Source organism: Ambystoma mexicanum, chromosome 3q (genome assembly GCF_040938575.1).
Source record: "Ambystoma mexicanum isolate Mex_15411 chromosome 3q, UKY_AmexF1_1, whole genome shotgun sequence".
Lineage (NCBI taxonomy): Eukaryota > Metazoa > Chordata > Amphibia > Caudata > Ambystomatidae > Ambystoma > Ambystoma mexicanum.
The window spans coordinates 800,156,182-800,181,087 of record NC_090926.1 but is presented as its reverse complement, the minus strand read 5'-3'; the positions used below and the strand labels follow the sequence as shown (position 1 = coordinate 800,181,087).

At 49.5% G+C, this 24,906-nt stretch overlaps 1 protein-coding gene across 2 annotated transcripts in view; it reads right to left on the bottom strand.

The window, feature by feature from the left end:
* Positions 1-24,906, bottom strand: part of MYCBPAP (MYCBP associated protein) — a 1,263,051-nt gene that overhangs the window by 291,065 nt on the left and 947,080 nt on the right. For both annotated transcript variants that reach the window (XM_069654887.1, XM_069654888.1), the window contains one exon: positions 4,057-4,172. In XM_069654887.1, coding sequence (XP_069510988.1) covers positions 4,057-4,172 — 116 coding nt within the window. The remainder of the gene's footprint in view (positions 1-4,056; positions 4,173-24,906) is intronic.

Here is a 24,906-nt window from a genome sequence, read left to right as displayed (position 1 = left end):
GGAAGCTGGGCAAGCCCACATGCGCACAGCTTAGAGGGAACATTGGTGGTCGGTGGTAATCTTCAGTGTAACATAGGAAAAGGATCCAGAGGAGGCAACTGAGTGGGGTATAGATTATACTAGAAAATATGTTTCCTAATGCAAATTCCAATGGGTAATGTCCCTTGTTTTATCATACAGGTTTCACAACATGAACCACACTTTGAACGTCATTAATCACAGGGAAGCAGAGGATGTGTGGACCCATTTCAAAACACGCATTGGCAAAGTCAATAGTTTTGAGGGGGGAGGGGGGGAGGGACAGAACAAGATGAGGAGGGGGGACATCCCAAGATGGGGAAGAGGACAGCACAAGGGGAGAAGGACAGACAACACAAACAACACAAGGGGAGGAGTAACAGACAGCACAAGGGGGAGGAGTGACAGCACAAGGGGGAGGAGTGGAGTGACAGCACAAGGGGGAGGAGTAACCACACAAAAGTGGGTGGGGCAAAAGCACTAAAGGGCTGGGGCAAACTCACAAAGGGGGCTGGGTCAAATGCACAAAAGGGGATGGGGCAAATGCACAGGCACCAAAGGGGGTGGGGCAAAGGCACCAAAGGGGGTGGGGCGAAGGCACCAAAGGGGGTGGGGCGAAGGCACCAAAGGGGGTGGGGCGAAGGCACCAAAGGGGGTGGGGCGAAGGCACCAAAGGGGGTGGGGCGAAGGCACCAAAGGGGGTGGGGAGAAGGCACCAAAGGGGGTGGGGCGAAGGCACCAAAGGGGGTGGGACGAAGGCACCAAAGGGGGTGGGGCGAAGGCACCAAAGGGGGTGGGGCGAAGGCACAAAAAGGGGGTGGGGCGAAGGCACAAAAGGGGGTGGGGCGAAGGCACAAAAGGGGGTGGGGCAAAGGCACAAGAGGGAAGGAGCGACAGCACAAGAGGGAAGAAGAGACAGCACAAGAGGGAAGGAAGGGCTGCACAAGAGGGAAGGAAGTGCTGCACAAGAGGGAAGGAAGGGCTGCACAAGAGGGAAGGAAGGTTTGCACAAGAGGGAAGGAAGGGCTGCACAAGGGGAAGGAAGGGCTGCACAAGGGGAAGGAAGGGCTGCACAAGGGGAAGGAAGGGCTGCACAAGGGGAAGGAGGGGCAGCACAAGGGTAAGGAGGAGCAGCACAAGGGGAAGGAGGGGCAGCACAAGGGGAAGGAGGGGCAGCACAAGGGGAAGGAGGGGCAGCACAAGGCGAAAGGAATGGCTGCAGAAGGGAAAGGAAGGGCAGCACAAGGGGGAAGGATCGTCAGGCAAGGGGAAGGAACAGCAGGACAAGGGGGAGGGATCAGCAGGACAAGGGGGAAGGAGGGGCAGCACAAGGGGAAGAGAAATAGAAATGTGTCTGTGGTACTTCACCTCTCCAAATGAACTAAAACTTACAGATGTACTCACAGATTATTTTATTAGAGAGGTGCATTACCTCTGATAACATACAAATGTCCTCATATGAAATTTCTTTTGAGGGCATCAGTTGTCAGTGGTACTGTATGCCTCCCAAAAATAATCGCTTGTATGCTACAGTATCCAGAAAGGGAAACCTACATGTTGCCCAAGTTTGGCGTCCGAGGCGTCCGATTGTGCCACAGCATTTCGAATTGTCATGCCAACCACTAAGTCATCTTTTTGGAACTCCTTTACAATCTCTCTTCTATGTAGTAATGGTGTTGGCTATATGTTGGTGGCTGTGTCACTAAAATGCGTCAAAACCAATGATGTATTTGGGGGCGCTTACCTTCAGCTTAAAAAAACTAGATGCACAGTGCTCGCTGAAGATGTGAGGTGCTTGCTGAAGATGTGAGAAGCATATTTCAAAATTATATTTGGGGGCACTCTTGTCAGTCTGTGAAACGTTAACACATTTTATATACGTCTGTCTTCACCCAGCAATTACACATTTAAATTGACACAAGTCTTTAGTTTGTGAAGACTGAAGCTTCATAGAGAATATCTGCATACCGTCAGCCCCACCTTTCCACTTCCTTGTGTGGCAAATCCAGATAAAGCAACGAGGGAGGAGGAGAGTGGGCAGATTATCACAGGACAGGTTGTTTTGTCTGTGCAAAGGAGAACAAAGACAACCAGTGGGGAGCTGAAACACTAAATGACAACTTAAAAAAGCTATACAAATTTCTTTGGCAATCTAATATATAAAGCTTAATGTAGGTATGCGTGTGTGTATGTTTGTCCGGCTACACAAATCACACCGTTGAACCCACTGCTACCAAATTTTGCATGGATTCCTCATTTGTCTGGGGCAAGATTGTAGTTTATGTTTGAATGCAAATAATTCACTCTGTAGACACCCTCATTTACTGATGCCTACCCCGATTCACTACAGTAGGTACTAAAGGGAGGGACAATTTGGAAAAGTGTCTGAAGCAAAATGTTTGATGTGTTGGTTATTCCTTTGAAATGTATTACAACTGTATACAGTTCGAACGTGTTTATTAAAGCATTTTTAAAGGGAATTAAAAAAGAAATTAACATTTTCTCTACTCACGCCATTCCAAAAATGGGAAATGGCAAAGTTACAGTTTACTTAAGTTCATTCACGAGAAAAGAGCACAATCAATCAATCTTTCTTGGACATTTTCTTAAATGTGCTGAAGCCATTGGGTGACTGAAACATGCCACACATAAAACAAACAGCCCCAAGAAAAGCTCCATCTGATGCAAAGGGAAAAATCAATATCAAGAGCTTCTGAAACACAACAAACAACAGTACGACTTACTGACCAGAGGACAAGAGAAACTTTCTCCAGGGCAAATGAGATGCCAGAGCAAACTGAAGCAAGACTTGCTGACATGAGGACAATAGCAACATGCTCCAAGGCACATGAGACACCACTCGATCAGGGCATGGGCAACGAGAGTACCCCAACTAGTTTAGTGATAAAGTGGTAACAACCAGTGCTTTGCTGGATACCGCAAGACCAGAAGGATTGGTCTGCCAGATTTTTCCTGCAAAGAAAGCCTGCCACGTGTGTGCTGCAAAAGACACATTAAATTAAATGAATTAAAGAAGTATTTGCATCATGACCAGACTGCCAACCTAAGGGGTGATAGTTGGGGCCCCTAAAGCTCATGGCCCATTTAACTGCAAGGGTTGAAAATACCTTGGTACCATCCCTGTGCCTGCATATAACAATATACATTATCTGGTGTAGTATAAGGTTCTCAAATGCAATGGGGCAGTTGAAAAATTGTAAATACTCTTTTGTTTGGAAGAAAAGCAGTTCCAGTTGGCGACGTTTTCATAACATGATCTACCCTGAACTACATTAATAATCTCCAAGCATGTTCACTGCCCAACACCGAAGACCAGAAAGCATGAAACATGCCTGATTATGGAACACTTTTTTGAAGAGGGGAGTCTTTGGCCTGCAAATGCACATTTAAAGTGCCAGGCTTTGGTTTGGGAGATTGACGCTTCTTCATTGGCATTTATAAGCCTACCTACCGCCCCATCTTGTGGTTCATTCAGTGGCAAATCTTAAATAATACAATGGGGGTAAAGGGTTAATAGATACAGATTATCAAAGGAATGGGGAAGGTTTATTGACCTATGCACAGAGGAGCGAGAGAAGAGAGACAGCTCTGAATGACCACATAAGAAATGCAATTAACCTTTCTATGTAAATCACAGCTGGCCCCCCTGGGCATGCGGGCCCATTTCCACTGAAAAAGCTGAAAAGGCGTAATGCCAGGTCCTGATGGTAGGGGCAGGCTAGAGTCACACAGGAATGGGTAGGGAGAGAAGTGTGGCAGAGGGGATAGAGCAGTACGAGACTCTCAACAGCTTTCTGTGTGCACAAAGATATTGTACAATGCATGACTACATAAGTCTTACCTGCCCCTTTAAGCAAAGTTATATGGGTGAAAGTAAGCAAGTCCAAACAGCCTTCTCTTTGTGAAATGACAGAAGGCATGAAGGGGTGACACGGAGCCACAGTGCCACTTGGATTGGTGGTAAATGAAATCCCCCCTCTCTCCTGGAGAGAAGCCATAGGGGCATTCGTTAGTTACCTGCTTCTTCATGTGGCATCTCCCCCATCGACTCCTTTTCAGGGAGGCCCAGAATTGATCGGAGCGAAATAGAGTGTGTAACAAGTCCATCAATGACCTCACGCCACAGCTGCAGACTACAAAAGAGAACACAAAAGGTATTCAACCCTTGCTTCCTTTCCTGAACACAAATCTCCCCTTGCTGAGGAGCAAGCACAACAGGGGCACAAAGTTGTGTAAATGGCAGAGGTGTGCTTTACAAACCTCCAGTTAGAACATAGAATCAACATTGTATGGCACATACCGAACGGAGGCAAAGGCAGCGGCAGCTTGGCTTCACATGCCCTCCCCCCATATGAGGCACAGACATGTATAACTAAACTTTTTCTTTTTTTTATTCATGTGTTTTATCCGAATTCCTGTGAATTTTCACAGCATAAAACTAATTTCTTCCAAATCACAATAAAATATAAACTCTTAATAAAATGTATACATTATAAGAGATTGATATAGACTAAATACAATTCACCATAAATCAATTAAATGTGATAAATCCTAGAGTTGTAATACTTTTAGGGCTGCAATTGTATGGCGTCTCTCATGTCTCGCAATTAGTCTTTCCCAAAAGCAGTTTGTGGAGAGCCAGTGAAGATTATCAACAAAATTGGCAAACCACTGTTCCTGAAATTCCCGAGTCACCCTACATGATATCAACATCCTCTCCACACAAATTACACCCAGCTGGACCCATTTCTAGCCTATGTGGAGTGGACTGGATCTCATCCCTTTTTCACCAGATTGAGATGAACCCCAAGAATTCTGTTCTCGATCTTTGAATGGGGAAACAGATCAACTAATTAGCCAAATAGCCCTTTGGCTTATCCACGATTGACAGGGATCCATGGACCTTTAGGCCCTGCATTAAAGTAATCGTCGTAATTTAGTCAATTCTACACATGACTTGTTTAACACCCATGGGACTGTCAACCAATTCAAGCATTGAACAATCACACTGTTCTAAAAGTGAGCAAACAAAACATATACTGTCAAGAGAACCAAGTTTACACCTCTATTTAACTCAACTAATATGTCTTCATAAAGAGTTCCTTTAGCAGTTGTCATTATAGATCTACAAAGTGTCGTAATTTTCCAATCCATGAATGACTTCGGGGGCGGAAGTCCCAATTTATAACGCAGACTTACAACCAGACAGCTCTGGGGCAGGTGAAAAATCTGCTTCCATATTTTGCCTTTAATGCATGCCCAATTAAATGTCTGCGAATGAGGAAGTTTCCAAATCTTAGAGCAAGGACAGCATTACTTTCGCTATATAGTAATTAATCAACTGACATATTGAACATTTACAAAAGGAACTATGAATCTTCTTCATTTGAGCTATAAGAGGAATTATTTTGTGATTCAACTCCGTTTCCATAGAACAGGTTTGAGTTGATCATAACATAATGCTCAAATGTGTCAATTCATTTGTAACAGGGATCACATTTTTCTGAAGAGAACATTTAAAGCTAGCTTGTTTTTCCTGGGTTTCTTAAAAATTCGAATTTCCCAATTTTAGGACTCACAATGTAATGACCCACAAGAGCCTTATCCAGATCTGCTAGGTAAAGGTTAAAGAGGCAGGGGGCCAAGATGCACCCCTGCCTCACACCTCTTTCTGTTAGGACCGGCCGTGACAAATCTCCCTGGACATTCAGTCGGACTCGAAGAAAGGAATCTTCGTGAAGTGATATTATCATAGCCAAAAGGCCTTCTGTGATACCCCATGATGAAAGCTTGGCCCAGAGATATTCCCTGTTGACTGTATCGAACACCTAGGACAGGTCCAGCCACGCTCAATATAATATGCAACAATTTGTCTCCACTGATGCTTGAGAAACAATTGATAGAAGTAACCCATTAAGGGACGTGTATAACTAAACCAATAGCAGAAACAGAGATGCAGAAAGACAGACAGCGAAGAGGCACAAGGTTATACATAGGTGATGGCAATGATGGGCACACAAATGTGCATAGATGCCAGAGAGAGAGCTGGTTGCAACCAGGCAGGTGGCAGCGATAGAAACTCAGGTGTAGATAAATGCCAGATAAAGACACACAGGTGCACATGGTAAGAGAGAATTAGACAAAATGTGCCCCGTTTTGAAAAGGCCAAAATGCAAACATGGGATTATTGAAGTTTGGCATTTTCGTGCAAAATGGTACCCTTGGTCCAATTTTTGTCAATTGTACTACAAATTGCAAACAAATTGTTAAAGCAGGGCCTTAACTATTTTTTTTAGCACTTTTTAGTGCAACAGGTGTAACTTCCCCCAACAAGTTACCTTTGTGGGAGCCATTTACAATGGATTCCTACTGTACTGAATCTGCCTGTGTAGTATAATCACTGGAATGATGCTCAGGAGACCGTGAGGCTTAAGAGGATGTTGCTTTATTTGTCATCAACAGCAACTAACAAACTGCAGCTTAACTGAGGTAATATTGAATGGGCAACATGCCCTTTAACTTAAGTGCAATGAATGAGTGTCTTTGGTTTTGTTGTAAGGCCTGCAGGCTGGTCCTGTGGAGGAGCTGGCAGGAGCCAAACCTGCTCCGTGCCTTCGCTCCAGGCGTCCGCCGTGCGGGAAGCGCGGGAGCAGCAATTCCGCCTGTGCGAGATCTCTACACACCTCCCTCTGATAATGCAACACAAGTAATTGCAGAGCATAGTCATTGTATCTCACCGTTCTTCTGTGTTCCCTTTTCAGCCGGTCGTCCCTCTTGATGCGGGTATCTTGCTCGTGGACATCTGCTTGCTCTTCTTCGGGTGCATTCACTTCAACTTCTTCTTTGACTTCTCTTCTGTCTGTTCTTGGCTCTTGTTCCCTCTCTCTCTCATCGTCCATTACTTCCTCGGTTTCAGATCTTTCATGGGTCTTTTCTCTCCCTTGCTTCTTTTCAAACATGGCTACTCTCTCCATGTTCCATGTGCGCATGTCTTCGGTGCGGACATAATTGGTTCCTCTGTGAACCACCCTTACAGGTCTGCTGAACCTTGAACCAGTCACTTGATCCTTGGCCGGCAACTGTATTTTGATCCAATCTCCTTCTGTTACCTCTGACCTTTGCCTTGTTCTTCTTCTTCTGTTGCTCCATCTTTTCATGCATAATTTGCTGTTTTCTATCTTCCACACCACTTCTGACATGTCCACTTCCTCGTCTTCTCTTACTCTGGCCAACCATGGTGGCACTAGTGTGGAGCCTGCCCTTCTCCCTCAGAACATGCGAAAAGGAGAGATGTGGGTGATCCCGTTGGGAGTCAGTCTGTGAGCCGCGATGGCCTCCTTGGTCGTCTTGAGGGGATCCATTCCCGACGCAGTCGCTAATTGGATGGCTCCTTTGATAAACCTGTTGGCCCTCTCCACGAGCCCATTGGCTTGGGGATGATACAGAGCCACTTTCTTCTGATGGATGTTGTGTTTCTTCAGGAATAGTTCCATGTCTCTGGATATGAGCTGTACCCCATTGTCTGTCACTAACTCACTGGGGAGCCCTTCCCTCTGGAAGATGGCGGTAAGAACTTCTATTACGGTGGTCGTTGTGATGTTGGGGACAAACTCAGCTTCGACCCACTTTGATAAGTAATCTACTAGCACTATGCCATAGCGATGTTCAGGTGCCATTGCCTCCAGTTGTCCTATAAAGTCCAGGTCTACTTTTGACCACACCGCTTCAGGGGTTGCTGTGGGAATCATGGGCGCTCATCTGATTTTTAGGCGCTTGTCACTGTTGAGACACTCATGGCAACTCTATCATGGTGCGGATCTATTGATCCATAGACGGCCACCAGTAGGCTTCCCTCACTCTGCGCCGTGTCATGGTATTCCCCAAATGGCTTGCATGGGCCCTGCACAGGATGCTTTTCTTCATGCCTGTGGGTGGAATTACTTGGTCGGTCTTCATAACTATGCCGTCAATCTCAGAGATTTCATCTGCCACTTTCAAATATGATCTCAATCCTTCTGGCACTGCTCTTTCATCTGGCCATCCTTTCTTGACCCATTCTCTGATCCTCGTCATGGTGGGGTCTTTCCCGTCTTCTTCCATCCAATGTTTCTCACTCAGCTCTAAGTAGTCTGGGGCCTTGAGATCTGTGATGGATGTCACAATACACTCTTCTTGCAAGAAGGTGGTGGCATTGTCTTTTCCTTCTGATACTCTTGACGTGCAGTCCGCCTGTGAGTTCTTCCACCCTGAGATATGTTGTACCTCGAAAGTGTATTGTTGCAGCTTGGCAGCTATGCGTGCTAATCTGGGCGTCGACACTTTGGTGCCGCCTGGTCTGAGCATATGGATGAGGGGCTTATGATCGGTAACTAACTTGAACTTTGTGCCCCACACGTATGTCCTGAAATGTTCCACGGCCCATGCACATGCCAGCATCTCCTTCTCGATGGTGGAGTAATTTTGTTTGGCTGATAAGGCTTTAGAAACAAACGCTACCACATGTTCCGTGTCACCCTTTTTCTGGGTAAGAACGGCTCCTAAACCGTAGGAACTGGCGTCCGTGGTGATGACTGTACTCCATTCTGGGTTAAACGGTTGCAGGCACGGAGCATCCACTATGTGTCATTTGATGCTTTCTACACGCTTTCTTCTGAGCTTCTTGCCATGTTTATTCTGACCCTTTTTTGAGAAGTTCGCGGAGTGGCGCTGAGGTCTTTGAGAATTTGGGGATGAATTTAGCGTAGTACTCTGCCAATCCGAGGAATGACCTCACCTCATCTTTGTTGGTGGGTTCGGGAGCACTGATTATTGCTAGTAGTAAGTTTTGCTTGGGGCTTATTCCTTGCTCTGATATCTTGTACCCCAAATACTCGACTTCTTGTGCCTTGAACACACATTTTTCGTACCTTAATCTTACTCCTTGTCTTGAATTTGGTGAGCGCAGTTTTCAATGTGGCGTCATTTGTTTGTTTGCATCGTATCCTAGGATGTCATCCTGGAAATAGGACACGTTCTTGACATTCCGTAGTAAAACGTCCATCATGCGCTGAAAGGCCGAGGCTGCAGATGATAGGCCAAACGGCATCTTTGTGAATTGATAGGTACCAAATGGAGTGATGAAAGCAGTTAGTGGTTTGGATTCCTTATGTAGCTGAATTTGATGGTACGCATTCCTCATGTCTAATTTCAAGAACACTTTGGCCTCCTTCATCATGAGGATTAATTCATTGATACTTGGCAAAGGGTAACTGTCCGCGATTACTTCCAGGTTTAGACTCCAGAGATCGATGCATACCCTCAGCTCTTGTGAGTTCTGTTTCTTTATGAGCATGACTGGGCTCAACCACTCAGATGCTTCAATTTCCTCGATCGTGCCGTCTTTCTTCATGTTGTTCAATTGATTTTTGAGGGTGTCTCTTGTGGTTGCCGGTACCGGCCTTACCCTGTGTTTGACTGGGACTGCGTTGGCCTTAAGTAGTATTTTGTGGACGAAGCCCTTGATGTGTCCAGGCTCTTCCGAAAATAGCTTTGGGTAATCTTCCTTCGCTAGCAGCGCTCTTCTATACCCGACTGACAGTACATGATAATCTGTGCTGAGGTCCAGCTTGATTTTTAGTTTTGCTTGGTCATCCCAGCCTGGCACTGCCGGGCCTTCTTGACTGAAGTAGACTTTGGTGGTGGTCTCTCTCCCTTTGAACTCCACTTTGCCTTTGATGTAGCCAAGCAGGTCTACTGACGCTCCACCGAACACTGTAGGCCTGTGCCGTGTGCTGAGCACTTGGACTGTCTCTGTGCCCATCATCTCCTTGTATGTGCTCAGCGGTATTATGGTTAGGTCCGAGCCAGAGTCGCCCATGACTCTTGTTTCCAATCCATTGATTTTGATGGCACAGTGAGGCTTCTCTCTTCTAGCTTGCGTGCTGTTTACCATTATGACGGTAGGTCTCCCTTCTTCATCCAAGGACGATTCCCTCTCAGTATTATGTTCGGCGTTGACACTGGTGATTTTTTTGTTGCGCCATCGGCACACTATGGAGAAATGTCCAATCTTCTTGCACACCGAGCATTCTATTTCTCTTGCCGGGCGCTCTTTGTCATACGCTAAGTGTTTTGTGCTGGTGCATCTGTGGCATTTCAACGGTTCTTTTCTCACCCATTTCCCTTCTCTCGAGTCGAGGACCGGCCTCTCTTTCTTTGGGCGGAAGGTTACCGCTTGTACCTCGACTTGGCTGTGCCCGCTTGCATATTCTTTTCTCCTGCCTGCTGTCTCCTCCACTGCTCTCGCTATTTCAACCGCTTTCTCTAGTTGCAGTTCTTTCTCCAGTATGAACTTATCTTGCACATTCCTGCTGTTGCTATGAACCACCAGCATGTCGCAGATCAAACTTTCAGCGCTGTTTCCAAAGTTGCATAAAGCCGCCAACTCGCGCAGCTTGGTCACGTAGTCGTCTACTGGTTCCGACACTTCTTGTTTGCGGGTGTAAAATCTTATCCTGTGTAGGACTGTATTCTCCTTACTGGCGAAACGCTTGACAATTCTTCTCACGGCTTCCTTAAATATATCGTCATTGTCACCTGCTACCGGCTCCGGGGTGAGACTTTCGAACACCCTCTGTCCCTCGAAGCCCAGGGCATTTAGTAGCATCGGCCTGCGTCTCACCGCTGAATAGCCTGCACCACCCAAGGCCTCCACGTACGTGGTGAATAAGGGTTGCCATTGTGGCCACGGAATGGCTGGCCTACCTGGAGTCTGGAGGAAAGGTGGTGGTGGTGTTGCCCCTTGCATGGCACTGCGCAGATCCGGTGGTGATCCTCGTCGCCAATTATGTAGTATAATCACTGGAATGATGCGCATGAGACCGTGAGCCTTAAGAGGATGTTGCTTTATTTGTCATCAACAGCAACTAACAAACTTCAGCTTAACTGAGATAATATTGAATGGGCAACATGCCCTTTAACTTAAGTGCAATGAATGAGAGTCTTTGGTTTTGTTGTAAGGCCTGCAGGCCGGTCCTGTGGAGGAGCTGGCAGGAGCCGATCCAGCTCTGTGCCTTCGCTCCAGGCGTCCGCCAGCCGGGAAGCGCGAGAGCAGCATTTCTGCCTGTGCGAGATCTCTACAGCCTGCATTTAGCAGGTAATAAAAATAGACTCAACCAATCTGTTGGTTTTACGTTGGCATGAACATGTCCTGCTGGCATAAAACCGTGGGGTTTTTGAAGGCTAAGCGGGAATGCAAGGTTGAAATGGAACATCTGTTCCATGCCCCTGACTGTGCCTCGAAAAACCATGTAAAAAATGCCCTCTGTGGAACTGCGAAAATGAGATCGATAATCATACATTAATAGACGGTAAAGACGGACAAACAGGTGTAGATGTACACAGACCATATTGGCGTTGAAATGGAGGGGCAGAGAAATGAAAGCTTAACATGCAAAGTATAGCCAGGTTCCCACCACACCTGGACTTTAATGGACGTAGATGAACCAAACGAAAAACCTGCTCATATTTTATTACAGTTCCAAAGGGCTTATTCCTTCCACAGCTTCCTCAACTTCAAAAATAGCTCCAGCTGCAGAATGGATTTTTAAAAAGTAAAGAGCAATACGGGAATGTTGTAGTAGTTTTTACTTCGCTGTGGCATAAATCCACAACATGGCTGTTCCAACTGTAAATTGGTATTTTATGCCAGCATATGTACAATGGTCAGATTTTGCTAGTCTCGAACAGTCCGAAATGGGGCACGAGAGAAGAGACCAGCTAAAATTTAAATGACATTTCTCTTGAGTGATGCATGTTTAAATAAAATGGTTTACTCCTGGCATCTAGTCTTTTACCCCCAACCCCATGTGCCATTATCGCACACGCGTTCTGGCCCTAATCGCTGCAGCCCATCTAGTGCTCACCTTTTATTCATTTTCGGGGAGGCCCCCAACCCTGGAACTTTCTTACTTAGTACAATCCTTTCGTGAATGCCTGCATCTCTCCAATGCCCCTTTGTTTAAAGAGCTTGACCTAAAATCCACTGGCTGGATAGCATGTTCCGTTCAATATCAATTTACACTCTCTGGGACAGATGTGGTTAAGGACACATGCTCAGCTTTCAAATTCACTGCGACAATGCCACTTCGACCACAAGCTGTGATCAGCTCTGTTGCAAAAAGAAAGAAGCCTTTATAGCTGTGGATAAGCTTATATGTGAATAGACCTTTTCACGTTGACGGTCTAGTTGAGGGAGACTGGGAGGCGGGAAGGGAAGTGACGCGAGGGAAGCGGGGTTGGGCAGTTGCAGAAAGTTAGATGAATAAAGAACACGTATGAGAGAGCAGCTCCGGCTCCGTGTGTTTGTTCAGCGCTGCGAGGTGCGCACATGTCCGACAAATGGTTAGGCCATAACACTGGTGACGAGGGGAACCGCAGAAGGAGCGAATGCCCACTGTGCTTCGGAGCGTAGCAGCTTGGAGACCCAACCATCTCACGCGAGGAGGCAAGTGCTGCGCCATAGATCATTCCCGAGCCGCACGTGGAAGGAAGGTGTCCCGCCCACCCTGGAATGCTCGGTGGAGCGTCCTCGTATCCCGGGCTGCGGTGGTGACTTTGATACTCAACGAAACAAAGAAATCATTCCTCCGTGCTGGGAAGGTGCCTCGCCCACATATGAATGCTCAGTGGAGCAGACTACTGGCCCGGGCCGATGCGATGAGATATAACACGCAGTGAGTGTGGGGAATCATCCCTTCAATGGTGCTCGTGCCAGAAAGGCAGCCATTGATGGGTCCAGCTGCCCAGCAGGACATTGCTCTCCCTCCAACACGGTGCTCGTGCCTATAGGCGACCGTAGGTTTACTGAAGGGAGAGAGAACCACACCAGAAGGGAGGATGTCTGGCCAGGATGGGGCACAGGCACAAGATGGGGCCCAAGGGCCAGTGGATCAGGGAACAGCAGCCCCACAGGAGAAGGCCCACTACAGGCTCCCAGAATCCATAATAGCCCAAATGTCAGGACCATTTGATGTAGCAGATACTAGCAACATGGGTCCAAGATGGTCTCGATGGATGAGAGACTCTGAACTATACATGGGCTCCACGGGGCCCAGTGAGGAGAACAGAAAGAAATGCCTGCAGAAATTGAGACGATGGATGCCTATGTCATGAGACTGAGAATCAAAATGAAGCACTGTGACTTTGCAAACTACTCTAACACTGAGGCCCTGCGATAGCAAATTATTGCTGGATGTGAATCCCAGACATTCAAAAGAAAATTACTGCAAAAAGCCAGCACGTTAGATGAAATACTGACACTGGCCAGGGCGGAAAGGGTGGTTGACTCGCAAGTGCAAAGCTTTAACACCACAGTCAGAGGAGGGACGGCAGCAGCATCGATTGCAGCAGAAGAGGAGGCCAGATGAGCCATACTGCTTCAAATGTGGCTTTGAATATCCACACAAAGGGTCCTGCCCGGCAAGCGGACAGCGGTGTGCCACGTGTGGCGAAGAGGGACACTTCAAGGCGGTCTGCCGCCTCAACAGAGACAAAGGAAGGGAGAGAGGGCGAGAGGCCCCTCCCAGGAACAAGCCCAAGACCCGGCCCACAACACCCCAAACATCGGGCACAACCCACATACCAACAAGATCGATGGACCTGCAACCCAAAGACTGAGACTCTGGGGAGGAGAAAAACCAGAGAGAAAGAAGGAAAAGGAGAAGATATGTGACCTGAGTACGACCGGATCGACTCTCACAACACCACGTGCAATATTTAGTCAGTCTCAATCGGAGTCTGAAGGTAGCTCCTCCGGGAGTAAACACCGGAGGAAGGCATACATATATGTCCTAGGAAATGCTGTGGCCGCGGAGCACAGTCCCACATTCATCATAGAACTCATTGAAAGACCCACTGAGTTCTTCATTGACATGGGGGTGACGCGAACATCATCAGCAAGGGAGTATTTCAAGAACTATCACAACGCCCGAAGCTGAGCCCAGCGACGGTGCAAATCTATGCATACGGAGCCACCACGCCCCTAAAATACGCAGGCCAATTTGAAGGCTCATGCAGGTACAAGGGCCAGGAAAAGAAGGTCTTAATCTACGCGCTAAAGGCTGGCAAAGAGACCGGGTGCGTGTTAAGTTTCAAGACTGCTATAGAAATGGGTCTAATCCACATGCTCTACATCATGGTCCAGAAGTATATAGACCCAGTGCACATGACAAAGAACCTCTACCCCAAATTGTTCAAAGGCATTGCAAAGCTCTGTAACAGATACATCAAGTTACACATCAACGACTCGATACACCCCGTATCACAACACTATAGGAGTATACCTGTGAACATCCAGAAAAAGGTTGAAGACAGACTGTACAAGCTCCAGCGACAAGTCCCACCATGTGGGTCTTGCCCATTGTTCCATTACCAAAAAAAGGCTCAGATGCAACAGCACTCTGTGTGTACATGAGGAGGGCAAACCAGGCTATCCAAAGGGAAAGACACAAGGCTATGCGTACCACAGATATGATGCACCTACTTAATGGATCCAGAACCTTTTCAAAGCAGGACCTGAAGAAAGGATACCACCAGCTGGTCCTGAGCCCCGAAAGTCTGAATATCATGACCTTAGTCACCCACCTAGGGCTATATCGATACAAAGGACTGAGCTTGGGGGTCTCCACAGCGGCTGAGATATTTCAGGCAGAGGTCCACAACATAATAAAGCATATTCTGAACTGTCTGAACTATAGTGACGACATACTAGATGGAACTGATGTTGGCAAACACAATGAAACCCTGGCCAAAGGATGGTGCGCATGCGCGAGCCGCGCATGAGGAGCTAACTGCATCAGGCTCCCGGCGGCCGTGGAAAATATCCTGAAAAAGACTCCGTTTTCCAAATACACCCGACCTCGGAGAGCATCGTCTCGGTGGCGGACGCACCCAGGCAACAACTGCTGCAACCTGGGGCACAATCGGACCCGGGGACGTGAGACGCGGTCCTGGGCCCGCCAACACGGGACTTGCCGCCATTGCTGTGCGACTGAGAGCGGCCGCTCCGCCCCTCCCCCCTGGGCTATCGTGGTGTGGGCACATCAGAGACGTTAGGCGACGGCGCTACACCGGCACCTGCAGGCTACCGCACGGAGCCCCTCACTCTCTACTGACGAGCACCCGAATCGCAGCACGGCTGCCGCCGACGGCCTACGCCTGGGGCTGCTGCGACCCCATCCCCTGGGGAGGAAACGCGACGGCCAGACATCTGCAACGAGCTGGGCGACCAGGCACCCTACGCTGCCAGACTGGGCAACACAAACTGGGATGAGGCACGGAGCTGGAACCCATCCACCCTCCGCACTCCGCCCCATCAGCGAGACTGCAGCACCTGGGGTTGAGTCGCGACGTAGACACAGGCAACGCGGCGCCGCGCTCCCCCAATGACACCAACAAGGTACGTGCAACCTCCCCCCCCAAGCCTACGAACGGTGGGACAGCGACCCGCACAAAGGAGGCGACACACCCTCTCCCACAATATAGCGCAAGACCCACCCCGGCAGGGGGGGGCGGAACAGAACAGAACGACAGGGACCGAGGACGCTCTCCTCCCCCACCAGTATAAGCACCCTGCACCGGTGACAACGCCAGCAACTTCACCCCCACACTGGGACACTGTTCAAAGGTCCAGAGGACTGGCCACAAGGCGGCATCTTCGGGACGCGGCCGTTGGGGGGGACAAAGACCCTTGATGCAGGGCCCATAGCCCCACAAACATAAATCACTGGACACACACCCCACAAGGGGGGATAACTCCTGGTGAGACCTTGCAGGGTGGTACCCCCCAAACTCTACTGGATCATCCCAGACCAGGGATCCGTGGAACCATTAATGCTAGGGGACTGCAGCGCCACCCTACAATCAACGGTCTCAGGGGAGATACCACTCATACGGTGGTGAACGCAGCGAGGGGTTAGTGACCAACGTCGGGAGCTACGGCCCTCTGCACTTCACTATGAAAAAAAATTGACGCCCGACAAGCCCACCCCAACTTGGTCCCCACGACAACCCCCTGAGGGGCATCAACACGGTCCACCTGGGCCTTAAGCCTCACACAAATTACTGACCCCGCCATGGGCAAGGACAAGGCCAAGAGGCAAACCCTGCATAGCAAAATGGACCTCCACACAGGGGATGCCCCCTCTCGCCAGGAGATGCAAAACCTGGCAGAAGCGGGAAGCAGAGAAGAGACTCTCCCTGAACAACTTAATGAATGCAATTGGGGACTCGAGAACATCGGTGGAACTCAAAATAGGCGGAGTCTCCACGTATGTATCCCTCCTACGTCAAAATCTCTGCAACCCATCGTGCAGCGTCAGAGAAGCGGAACAAAGAGTGTCGGACACAGAAGATAATGTTCGCCAGTTGGAACAACAACTTGCCATAATTGCCCAGAAAGTCACCCAATTTGAATACCAGCAAGGGCAGGGCACGTCGCAATAACCTTAGGATCCTTGGGATCCCAGAGAAAGAAGAAGGCCTCAGTGTCGAACATTTTCTAGAAGACTGGCTGACTCATATCTTCGCCCCCAAAAAACTGTCGAAATTCTTCTCTATCGAGAGAGCGCATAGGATACTCAGTGCGACCCACCGCAGGAGCCCCGCCCAGAACAATAATTGCACGCCTCCTCAACTATCGGGACCGGGATGCTATCCTGCAGATGGCATGGGCCTCCGGCCCAATCACATACAACGGCTACAGAGTGGGGTTCTACCTGGACTATACCAAAGAGGTCCAAAAGGCCCGCCAATTGTTTCACTCTGTCAAGAAGAAACTTCAATCCTTGTCAATCAAATACGCTCTCTTCTTCCCGGCGATGCTCAAGGTCCACCACGAGGGCACGACCCACTTATTCTACAACCCCAAAGAAGCATGGGAATGGCTCGAAACACAGATCCTCAATGGTCCCGCGGCTCGACGCTCACCCTCCGGACCATCCGTACGGAAACCCGTGCCCGGTCAACGCTCGCCACCCCTCACTCAGGAGGACCCAGAAATCGGATTGCCACAGCGCCCCACCATAAATATCACAGAGAACGGATGAGATCTGGGCATCACAGAATCAAACTCGCTACGTGACAACACGGAAACTACAATACTGCAGCCGCCGCCGTCCTGGCACCGCAGTCGCAAGCGCAGTCCAGGTGACCCCGCAGACGTTACTACCCTAGTTCGGGTCATCCAGAGGAAGTTTTCTTTTTTTTTTTTTAAACTTCTCTTTATTGGCAAGAAGCAGTAGCAAGTGGATCACATATTACATCAACAAAAGCACATTGCATATACAAGGGTTTGGACAAACAATCAATAGATTAGCGACGGAGCAGGCACATTCAAGGAAAGCAGATCGAGTCTCGTGGGAAGAGCCACAGTACAGCCTCCACCTCTGCCCGATCCGGCCTGGGAGGTGAGGATAAAAGTTCCAGATCAGCTTTAGCATTCAGGTAACTACAAAACTCAGTCCATATGTTTTTAGGGCGAGCATTCACAGGCAATGTGTTGATATAGTCCTCCTCACACACCTGTGTCCAAGTGAGAGCCTTAAGCCACATTTCTAGTGTAGGGGGGATCGCCGCTTCCAGCACTGCAGCATGCATCTCTTGGCCACTATGGCTCCCATGTTCAAGAATTTTACAACCCGTATAGCCCCCTCACGCTCCCACCTCCCAAACAACACCGCTAAGGGGTCAGGATCTATCCGGAATCCCACCATCTCCGAGAGGGCCTCTAGCACAGCTTCCCAGAACGGGGCCAGCGCCCTGCAGGCCCAAAACATTTGTGCGTGATCCGCCTCGCTGGATTTGCATCTCTGACAAACATGGGGTTGATCCCGTGTCAACCCCCCAACCGCTTGAGGAGTGTAGTTCAGACGATTAAGGAGTTTGAATTTTATGCATCTAAATCTAGAGTTGAGGGAAACCTTACGCGTGTGCACACACATCTTCACCCACCTCTCGTCAGTGATTACCAACCCCAGTTCCTGGCTACAAGAGTCACAAACCTTGCAAGATGGTTCCGCAGAGCGCTCAGCCAACATTTTATAAAGTGCGGATATCATGCCCCTAGCCCCCGCTGAGTTAGCAATGTAGCAAATTTCGGTGGACTCTGGGGGTTCGTCCGGGTATGAGGGCCACCTGTCCTGCACAGCCGCTCTGAGCCTAAAGTATTGCAGAAACTCCAGTGGTGAGCCTGAGTGTCCTGGCCTCCATGTCTGCGGGGTGATGAATTTCCCCTCGGGGAACAGGTCAGAGAGCACCCGATACCCCAAGCCCTGCCAGTGTTGCATGAGGAGCCTATCCTGCATGGGGGCGAGGCCTGGGAATGACCATATGGGAAGCCATTTATAGTACGGACGGAGGTTAGAATGGGGTTGCAACATATGTCTCCATGCCCTGATAGTGGTGGACACTGGATCCGCCGGGGCGTCAGACTGGTACGAGTGGAAGAGGATCAATGACATAACATTTATCTCCTCAGTTGCCAGGATCTCGAGTTTGACATGAGGAGGTGGGTCTTGGTGTTTGTACCAATGAGTCGCGTGTTGGGCCTGTGCGGCTATCCAGTATTGTTCTATGTCCGGCGCATTGAGTCCCCCTTTCTCGTATGGTAAGGTGATATGCTGCCACTTCCTGCAGACGGCCCCAGCCTGCCACAGGAACCGGGCGAACCCTGCATGCAAGTTTGTGAAATAGTGCTTCCCGGGCCAGAGTGGGACGTTGGAGAATATGTATAGGAGCTTTTTTGTATTTTTGAAAGGAACTTGGGGTTGGTCACCCTAGGTTACCTGGGGGCAACCAGACGTGGACTCCCTGCTCACTGTGCTTAGAGAGGCTCAGCTTCACCTCACTGATGATGCCCAACAAGGCTGAAACACGTATATGGGGTTGCTGATGGTACTCTTGTTCAGAGAGGAATTGCCATAGCATTTCGGTGCTGGACTGCCCTTGTGGGCGGGACAAAGACTGATATGCAAATGGATATTTCCCATCTCTGAAGGTAAAGTGAGCAAAAAGCAATGGCTGCGAACTCTCAATGTGGTTAATAACCACTGAACAGGTTATCATGCCTTGTTCTTTTGAGAGAGGGGCGCCTCCTACCTTTTTGGTATTTTTGAAAGGAACTTGGGGTTGGTCACCCTAGGTTACCTGGGGGAAACCAGACGTGGATTCCCTGCTCACTGTGCTTAGAGAGGCTCAGCTTCACCTCACTGATGATGCCCAACAAGGCTGAAACACGTGTATGGGGTTGCTGATGGTACTCTTGTTCAGAGAGGAATTGCCATAGCATTTCGGTGCTGGACTGCCCTTGTGGGCGGGACAAAGACTAATATGCAAATGGATATTTCCCATCTGTGAAGGTAGAGTGAGCAAAAAGCAATGGCTGCAAACTCTCAATGTGGTTAATAACCACTGAACAGGTTATCATGCCTTCTTCTTTCGAGAGAGGGGCGCCTGGTACCTTTTTTGTAGCTTTGGAACTATAATCATTTTGATTAGCGACAGTCTTCCCGCTAAGGACAGGGGGAGATTACGCCATCTCTCCATTTTTGCCTCCGCGTACTGCGCTGCGGCACTGTAGTTGTCTGCCAAGAGGGAAGCCCTAGCCAGTGAGACCTGGACCCCGAGATATTTGATGCCTTCTGGGGCCCACCTGAGTGGGTATTCGCATGATGGTTGGGGGGTTGCCGGTGTGAGAGGGAAGATGTCTGATTTTGTGTAGTTTACAGTGAAGCCGGGAAATGTGCCAATTTTGATGATCTCGCGGATGATTGGGTCTAAGTGGACCGAGGGGTCCCTGACATACAGAAGCACGTCATCCGCATACAAAGATATAATTTCGGGTGTGTCACGAAGACAAATCCCCTTATGAGTATGTTTGTCTCTGACACTGTCCGCAATTGGCTCGATAGCCATCGCAAATAGTAGGGGGGAGAATGGGCACCCCTGGCGCGTCCCTCTGTGGAGGGCAAAGGGAGCCGAGATATGGGAATTAACCAGGACTCTGGCCCTTGGGTTCGTGTACAGTAGTTTGATATGGGAGAGCATGCGTGGGCCAATTCCCATCTTTTCCAGCACGGCCCACAGGTATTGCCATGACACCATGTCAAAGGCTTTTTGGGCATCCAGTGTCACCACGACCGCATTAGCATTAGGGTCAATTCTAGACATGACACTGAAGAGGCGTTGGATATTTAAGGAGGTAGAGCAGGCAGGGACAAAGCCGATTTGGTCTGGGTGAATAAGGTACGACATGATGGGAAGGAATCTGTTTGCAATTATCTTGGCGAAAATGTTTGTGTCTGTGTTCATAAGGGAAAGAGGTCTGTAGGAGCCACATTCCTCCGGGGGCTTGCCTGGCTTTGGGAGTACAGTGATTATAGCCTCGCGCAGGGACTGGGGGAGAGTGGCAAGGCGAAGGGACTCGTCCCATAATTCATGCAAGCGCGGGGCCAGTAGAGCGACATGCTCTCGGTAAAATTCAGCCGTCAGGCTGTCCGGTCCGGGGGCCTTTCCTTTTGGGAGGGCGGAGATAGCCTCAGTGATTTCACCTAGGGGGATGGGAGCGTCTCGCTGCTCTTTGGTGGCGGGAGATATATAGGACATGGGGATATTATCGAGGAGACGATCCAGATCCTGAGGACTGCGCTCACTCTGCGGGGCGTAAAGGGTTGCATAAAAGTCGGAAAAGGCCTCCAGAATGGGTTGGTCAGCCCAGTGACGTACGCCGTCCTCGCCCCTAATACTATCAATACGGGTTCTGCCCCCCTCCATCCGGGCCAGCCTGGCCAGAGTTCGACCGGGTCTTTCCCCCTCGCCATATTTGCAACCTGCAATGGGTCGTGCGTAATATCTTATTTCCCTGAGGGCATGCGCCTCGAAGCTCTCCAATTCCGCCTGTATCTGTGCCAACTTGGGCGGGGAGGGAGCAGAGGCGTATTCACGCTCTAGTTCCTTGAGTTTTGACTCGGATCTTTGTAGAGAGTTCCTGATGTCTTTCAGGACCCCTGCTTCCCTGGAAATACACATCCCTCTGATGAACACCTTGAAAGCCTCCCACCGGACCCCGTTTGTTGTGTCATGGCGTTTATTGGTGTCAAAAAAGGTGTTAATGTACGCAAGGATGTCGGCCTTGAAAACAATGTCATGTAGTGCCTCAGATTTGAAGTGCCAGCCGGAGTGGCGCGGTAGTGTGTGCTGTAGGGTAATATCGAGTGTCACTGGGGAGTGATCTGAGAGTGTGCGTGGTAAGATCTGCATGCTGAGGATCCTCCCCAACAGCCCAGTTGACAGGAGATAGAGATCAATCCTGGAATGGCTGTCGTGTGCAGAGGAATAAAACGTGTATTCCCTAGCTATTGGGTTGAGTGCTTGCCAGACATCCATTAAGCCAGCTGGGCCCATGTGTGCCTGGAGCCGACGCGCGGCTCTAGACAGTGTCCTATGTGCAGTGCCCCATCTGCGTAGCTCAGTGTTCAGTATGAGGTTCATGTCCCCCCCCCCAGATAACCGGGATCCCTATGTATCTCGAAAGTATGGTATTGATATCATCGAAGAAGTCGGGGGTGTCTGTACTCGGGGCATAAGTGTTGACCAGTAGGCATTCCGTGTCAGCCAACAGGCAGTGGAGGATCACATATCTACCCTCTCGATCTATGTGGCTAGTACGTAAGGAAAACTCCACTGATTTGTGAATTAAGGTTAGCACTCGCCTGGATTGAGAGGAGTACACTGTGTAGAATTTATTGGCTCCCCATGCCGGCGCCAGGAAGGCGGAAAGGTGCGCAAGTGCATGGGTTTCCTGCAACAGAAGAATATTGACCCCATGCCTCTGGGCATATGCAGTTATCCTACGAGCCTTGGTGAAATTACTGAGCCCTCGCACATTCCATGACATTAGCCTAATAGCAATGTTACAAGCTCAAGGAACATCCCAGCATCGCGTAGCATTGATTGTTGACCATGTAGTAATCTTCGATGCAGGGCCACCATCTTCCACCCTCCAAGCCACACGCTCCTTGCCATTTTCACAATAACATCCCTCAACATTACCACCCCCCACCCTCACTGCCCTCCCCAACCAAGCAGTGTATAAGACCCCCACCCCAATACCCATCAGGGGCACGCCCTGCGGAACAAGGGCGCACCCGGCTGCGCGCCCAACTGGGGCACGTACAACGGCCGTAACATGCCAAACTCAGCATTGCAGCTGCAACGGGGGTCGCTGTTGCCGTAAACCCAACTTGAATGTGAGATTGGTGCAGCGCACCGTGTATTATGCAGCGGTAACAATTAGTACATTACAGGGAGCTTTAACAATAGGTTACACTTAGCAAAGGATATAGATGATGTGAGATTCATAAGTACCACAAAGGAAGCGTAAATGGCGCGCATAAGTAGCGCCCATGGCGGCCCACGTGTATGGGTTAGTGTTCACCTCTTCACTCACCTGCTGTTGGCTCCTCAAGCGGGTCGGGGAGAGGAATGTGGGCTTCGATGAATTTCACTGCCTCCTCGGGTACCGTGAAGAAGTACAACTTGTTGCGATGAGTAAGCTTCAGGCGTGCCGGAAATAGCATGGCATACTTGATTTTCCTCTCTCTCTGAGCAGTTTTTTCATGCCGTTGAACTGCCTACGCTCCATTTGCACACCCATGGAAAAGTCTGGGAAATCTCGAATGGTTTGGGATTCAAATTTCAGTTCCCCTTTCTCCCAGGCCAAACGTAGTATGTGGTCTCTGTCCCGAAAGCTCAGAACCTTGGCAATGGTTGGCCTGGGAAAGTCTCCCGGTTTGGGACGTGGGGCAAGTGCCTGATGGGCGCGTTCTATCGTGAAGAACAGGGAGAGTTGGGGGTTACCCAGGAGTTCTCTCAGCAGATTCTCAACTGCATGCTCCATCTTACCCTTTAGTGCGGACTCCGGGACCCCCACGATACAGAGATTATTCCGGCGGGACCTGGATTCCAAGTCGTCGCACTTTGCCTTGACTTGCCTCATATCCCGCACCAGTTCAGAAACAGTGTTTTGAAGAGTGTGCACGCCATCCTCGGTGGCCCCAATACGTGTCTCGGCCTCTGCAAGTCTGGTGCCGTGCTGGTCCAATTTGGCTCGCATAGAAGCAACACTTGCATTTATGTCGTCAAATTTTTCGTGAAATGAGCTGAAGTTTTTAGCCATGGTTTCCATCAGGGTGGTGAGGTCAGGCTGCAGGGATCCGGATGGTGGGTCAGAGTCGTCCCGGAGGTGACCTCCCCCGCTCCTGACTGGGGAGCGACTTAGCGTATTTGTCAATTGCTCCCGCCTTGTCGGTTCTGCGTGATTTACTTGGCATGCTACTGGAGTGCAATGAAGCACCACGGGGCAGCTCCTGCCAGTTGTTAAGACCGTAATCTTTGGCCCCTTGAACAGGGGCCAGTGAACAGGTTATCATGCCTTGTTCTTTCGAGAGAGGGGCGCCTGCTACCTTTTTTGTAGCTTTGGAACTATAATCATTTTGATTAGCGACAGTCTTCCTGCTAAGGACAGGGGGAGATTACGCCATCTCTCCATTTTTGCCTCCGCGTACTGCGCTGCGGCACTGTAGTTGTCTGCCAAGAGGGAAGCCCTAGCCAGTGAGACCTGGACCCCGAGATATTTGATGCCTTCTGGGGCCCACCTGAGTGGGTATTTGCATGATGGTTGGGGGGTTGCCGGTGTGAGAGGGAAGATGTCTGATTTTGTGTAGTTTACAGTGAAGCCCGGAAATGTGCCAATTTTGATGATCTCGCGGATGATTGGGTCTAAGTGGACCGAGGGGTCCCTGACATACAGAAGCACGTCATCCACATACAAAGATATAATTTCGGGTGTGTCACGAAGACAAATCCCCTTATGAGTATGTTTGTCTCTGACTGTCATGACCACTGCTTTCAAGGAGTCAGGACCTACCCAACACCCTTGGAAACAGGCTCATAACATGCCTTATCGGCACCAGCAAGTCCCAATAGGGACCTTTTGGACCTTGTCCTGGCACCGGTGGTGCCAGGCTCATAGTAAGGACCCGTCCCGGCACAGGAAGCGCCGGGCTCATATCAAGTGTAAAAGTGCTTGGGTGAACCTACCTGAAGCAGACCTTGCTGCTTACTTACCAGCCAGATGATGCTTTACTCTCTTCTAACAGGAACTACTTTTCTTTCTGGGTGGGGCAGGCACCACTCCCTGGATCACTGATGCTGGAACTCTTCTGGAAGCAGGAACTCTTTTACCTGGGCGCGGCTGCTGTGGAAGAAGACACCTAAGTACTACTATGGGCTATTTAAACCACACCCGATTGGTACCACATGCTTCGCGTTATTCTGCATCTGCAGCAGGACGCTCACCGTGTCAGCTCCAGCGAATCTTCAGCTCCGGATCCTGTAGTTACGAAAATTACCTGCTGGGAACCAATCTTCAATCTTCAGCAGCTCCTGCAAAACAAAAGGCACAGGTTAGACAAAGGCAAAGTTAGCGCTTCAACTCACCCGAGCCATCGGCAGCATCCAAGTCGTTTTCTTTTCTGCATTCCGCGTCCGGCATCGGGCCTGCAAAGACAAAGAACATTGGTTAGTAACGTTCAGTTACAATACTGCTTACCTGTGTTGCGCTTGCTCCAACTTTGTTCGCGCTGCATTCCGGCACCTGTAAAAACAAAAGGGGACATTAAGGTGCATTCTACGGCCCTAAAGCAGTCTTCCTACTTACGTGCCTTCGAATTCACCATCTTCTTGTTACGCTCTCTGCCACGAATCTGGGAGAGCATCTTCTTTGGCATCGACAGCATCCTAAAAGCAAAAGACATAGACATAAGGAAAAAG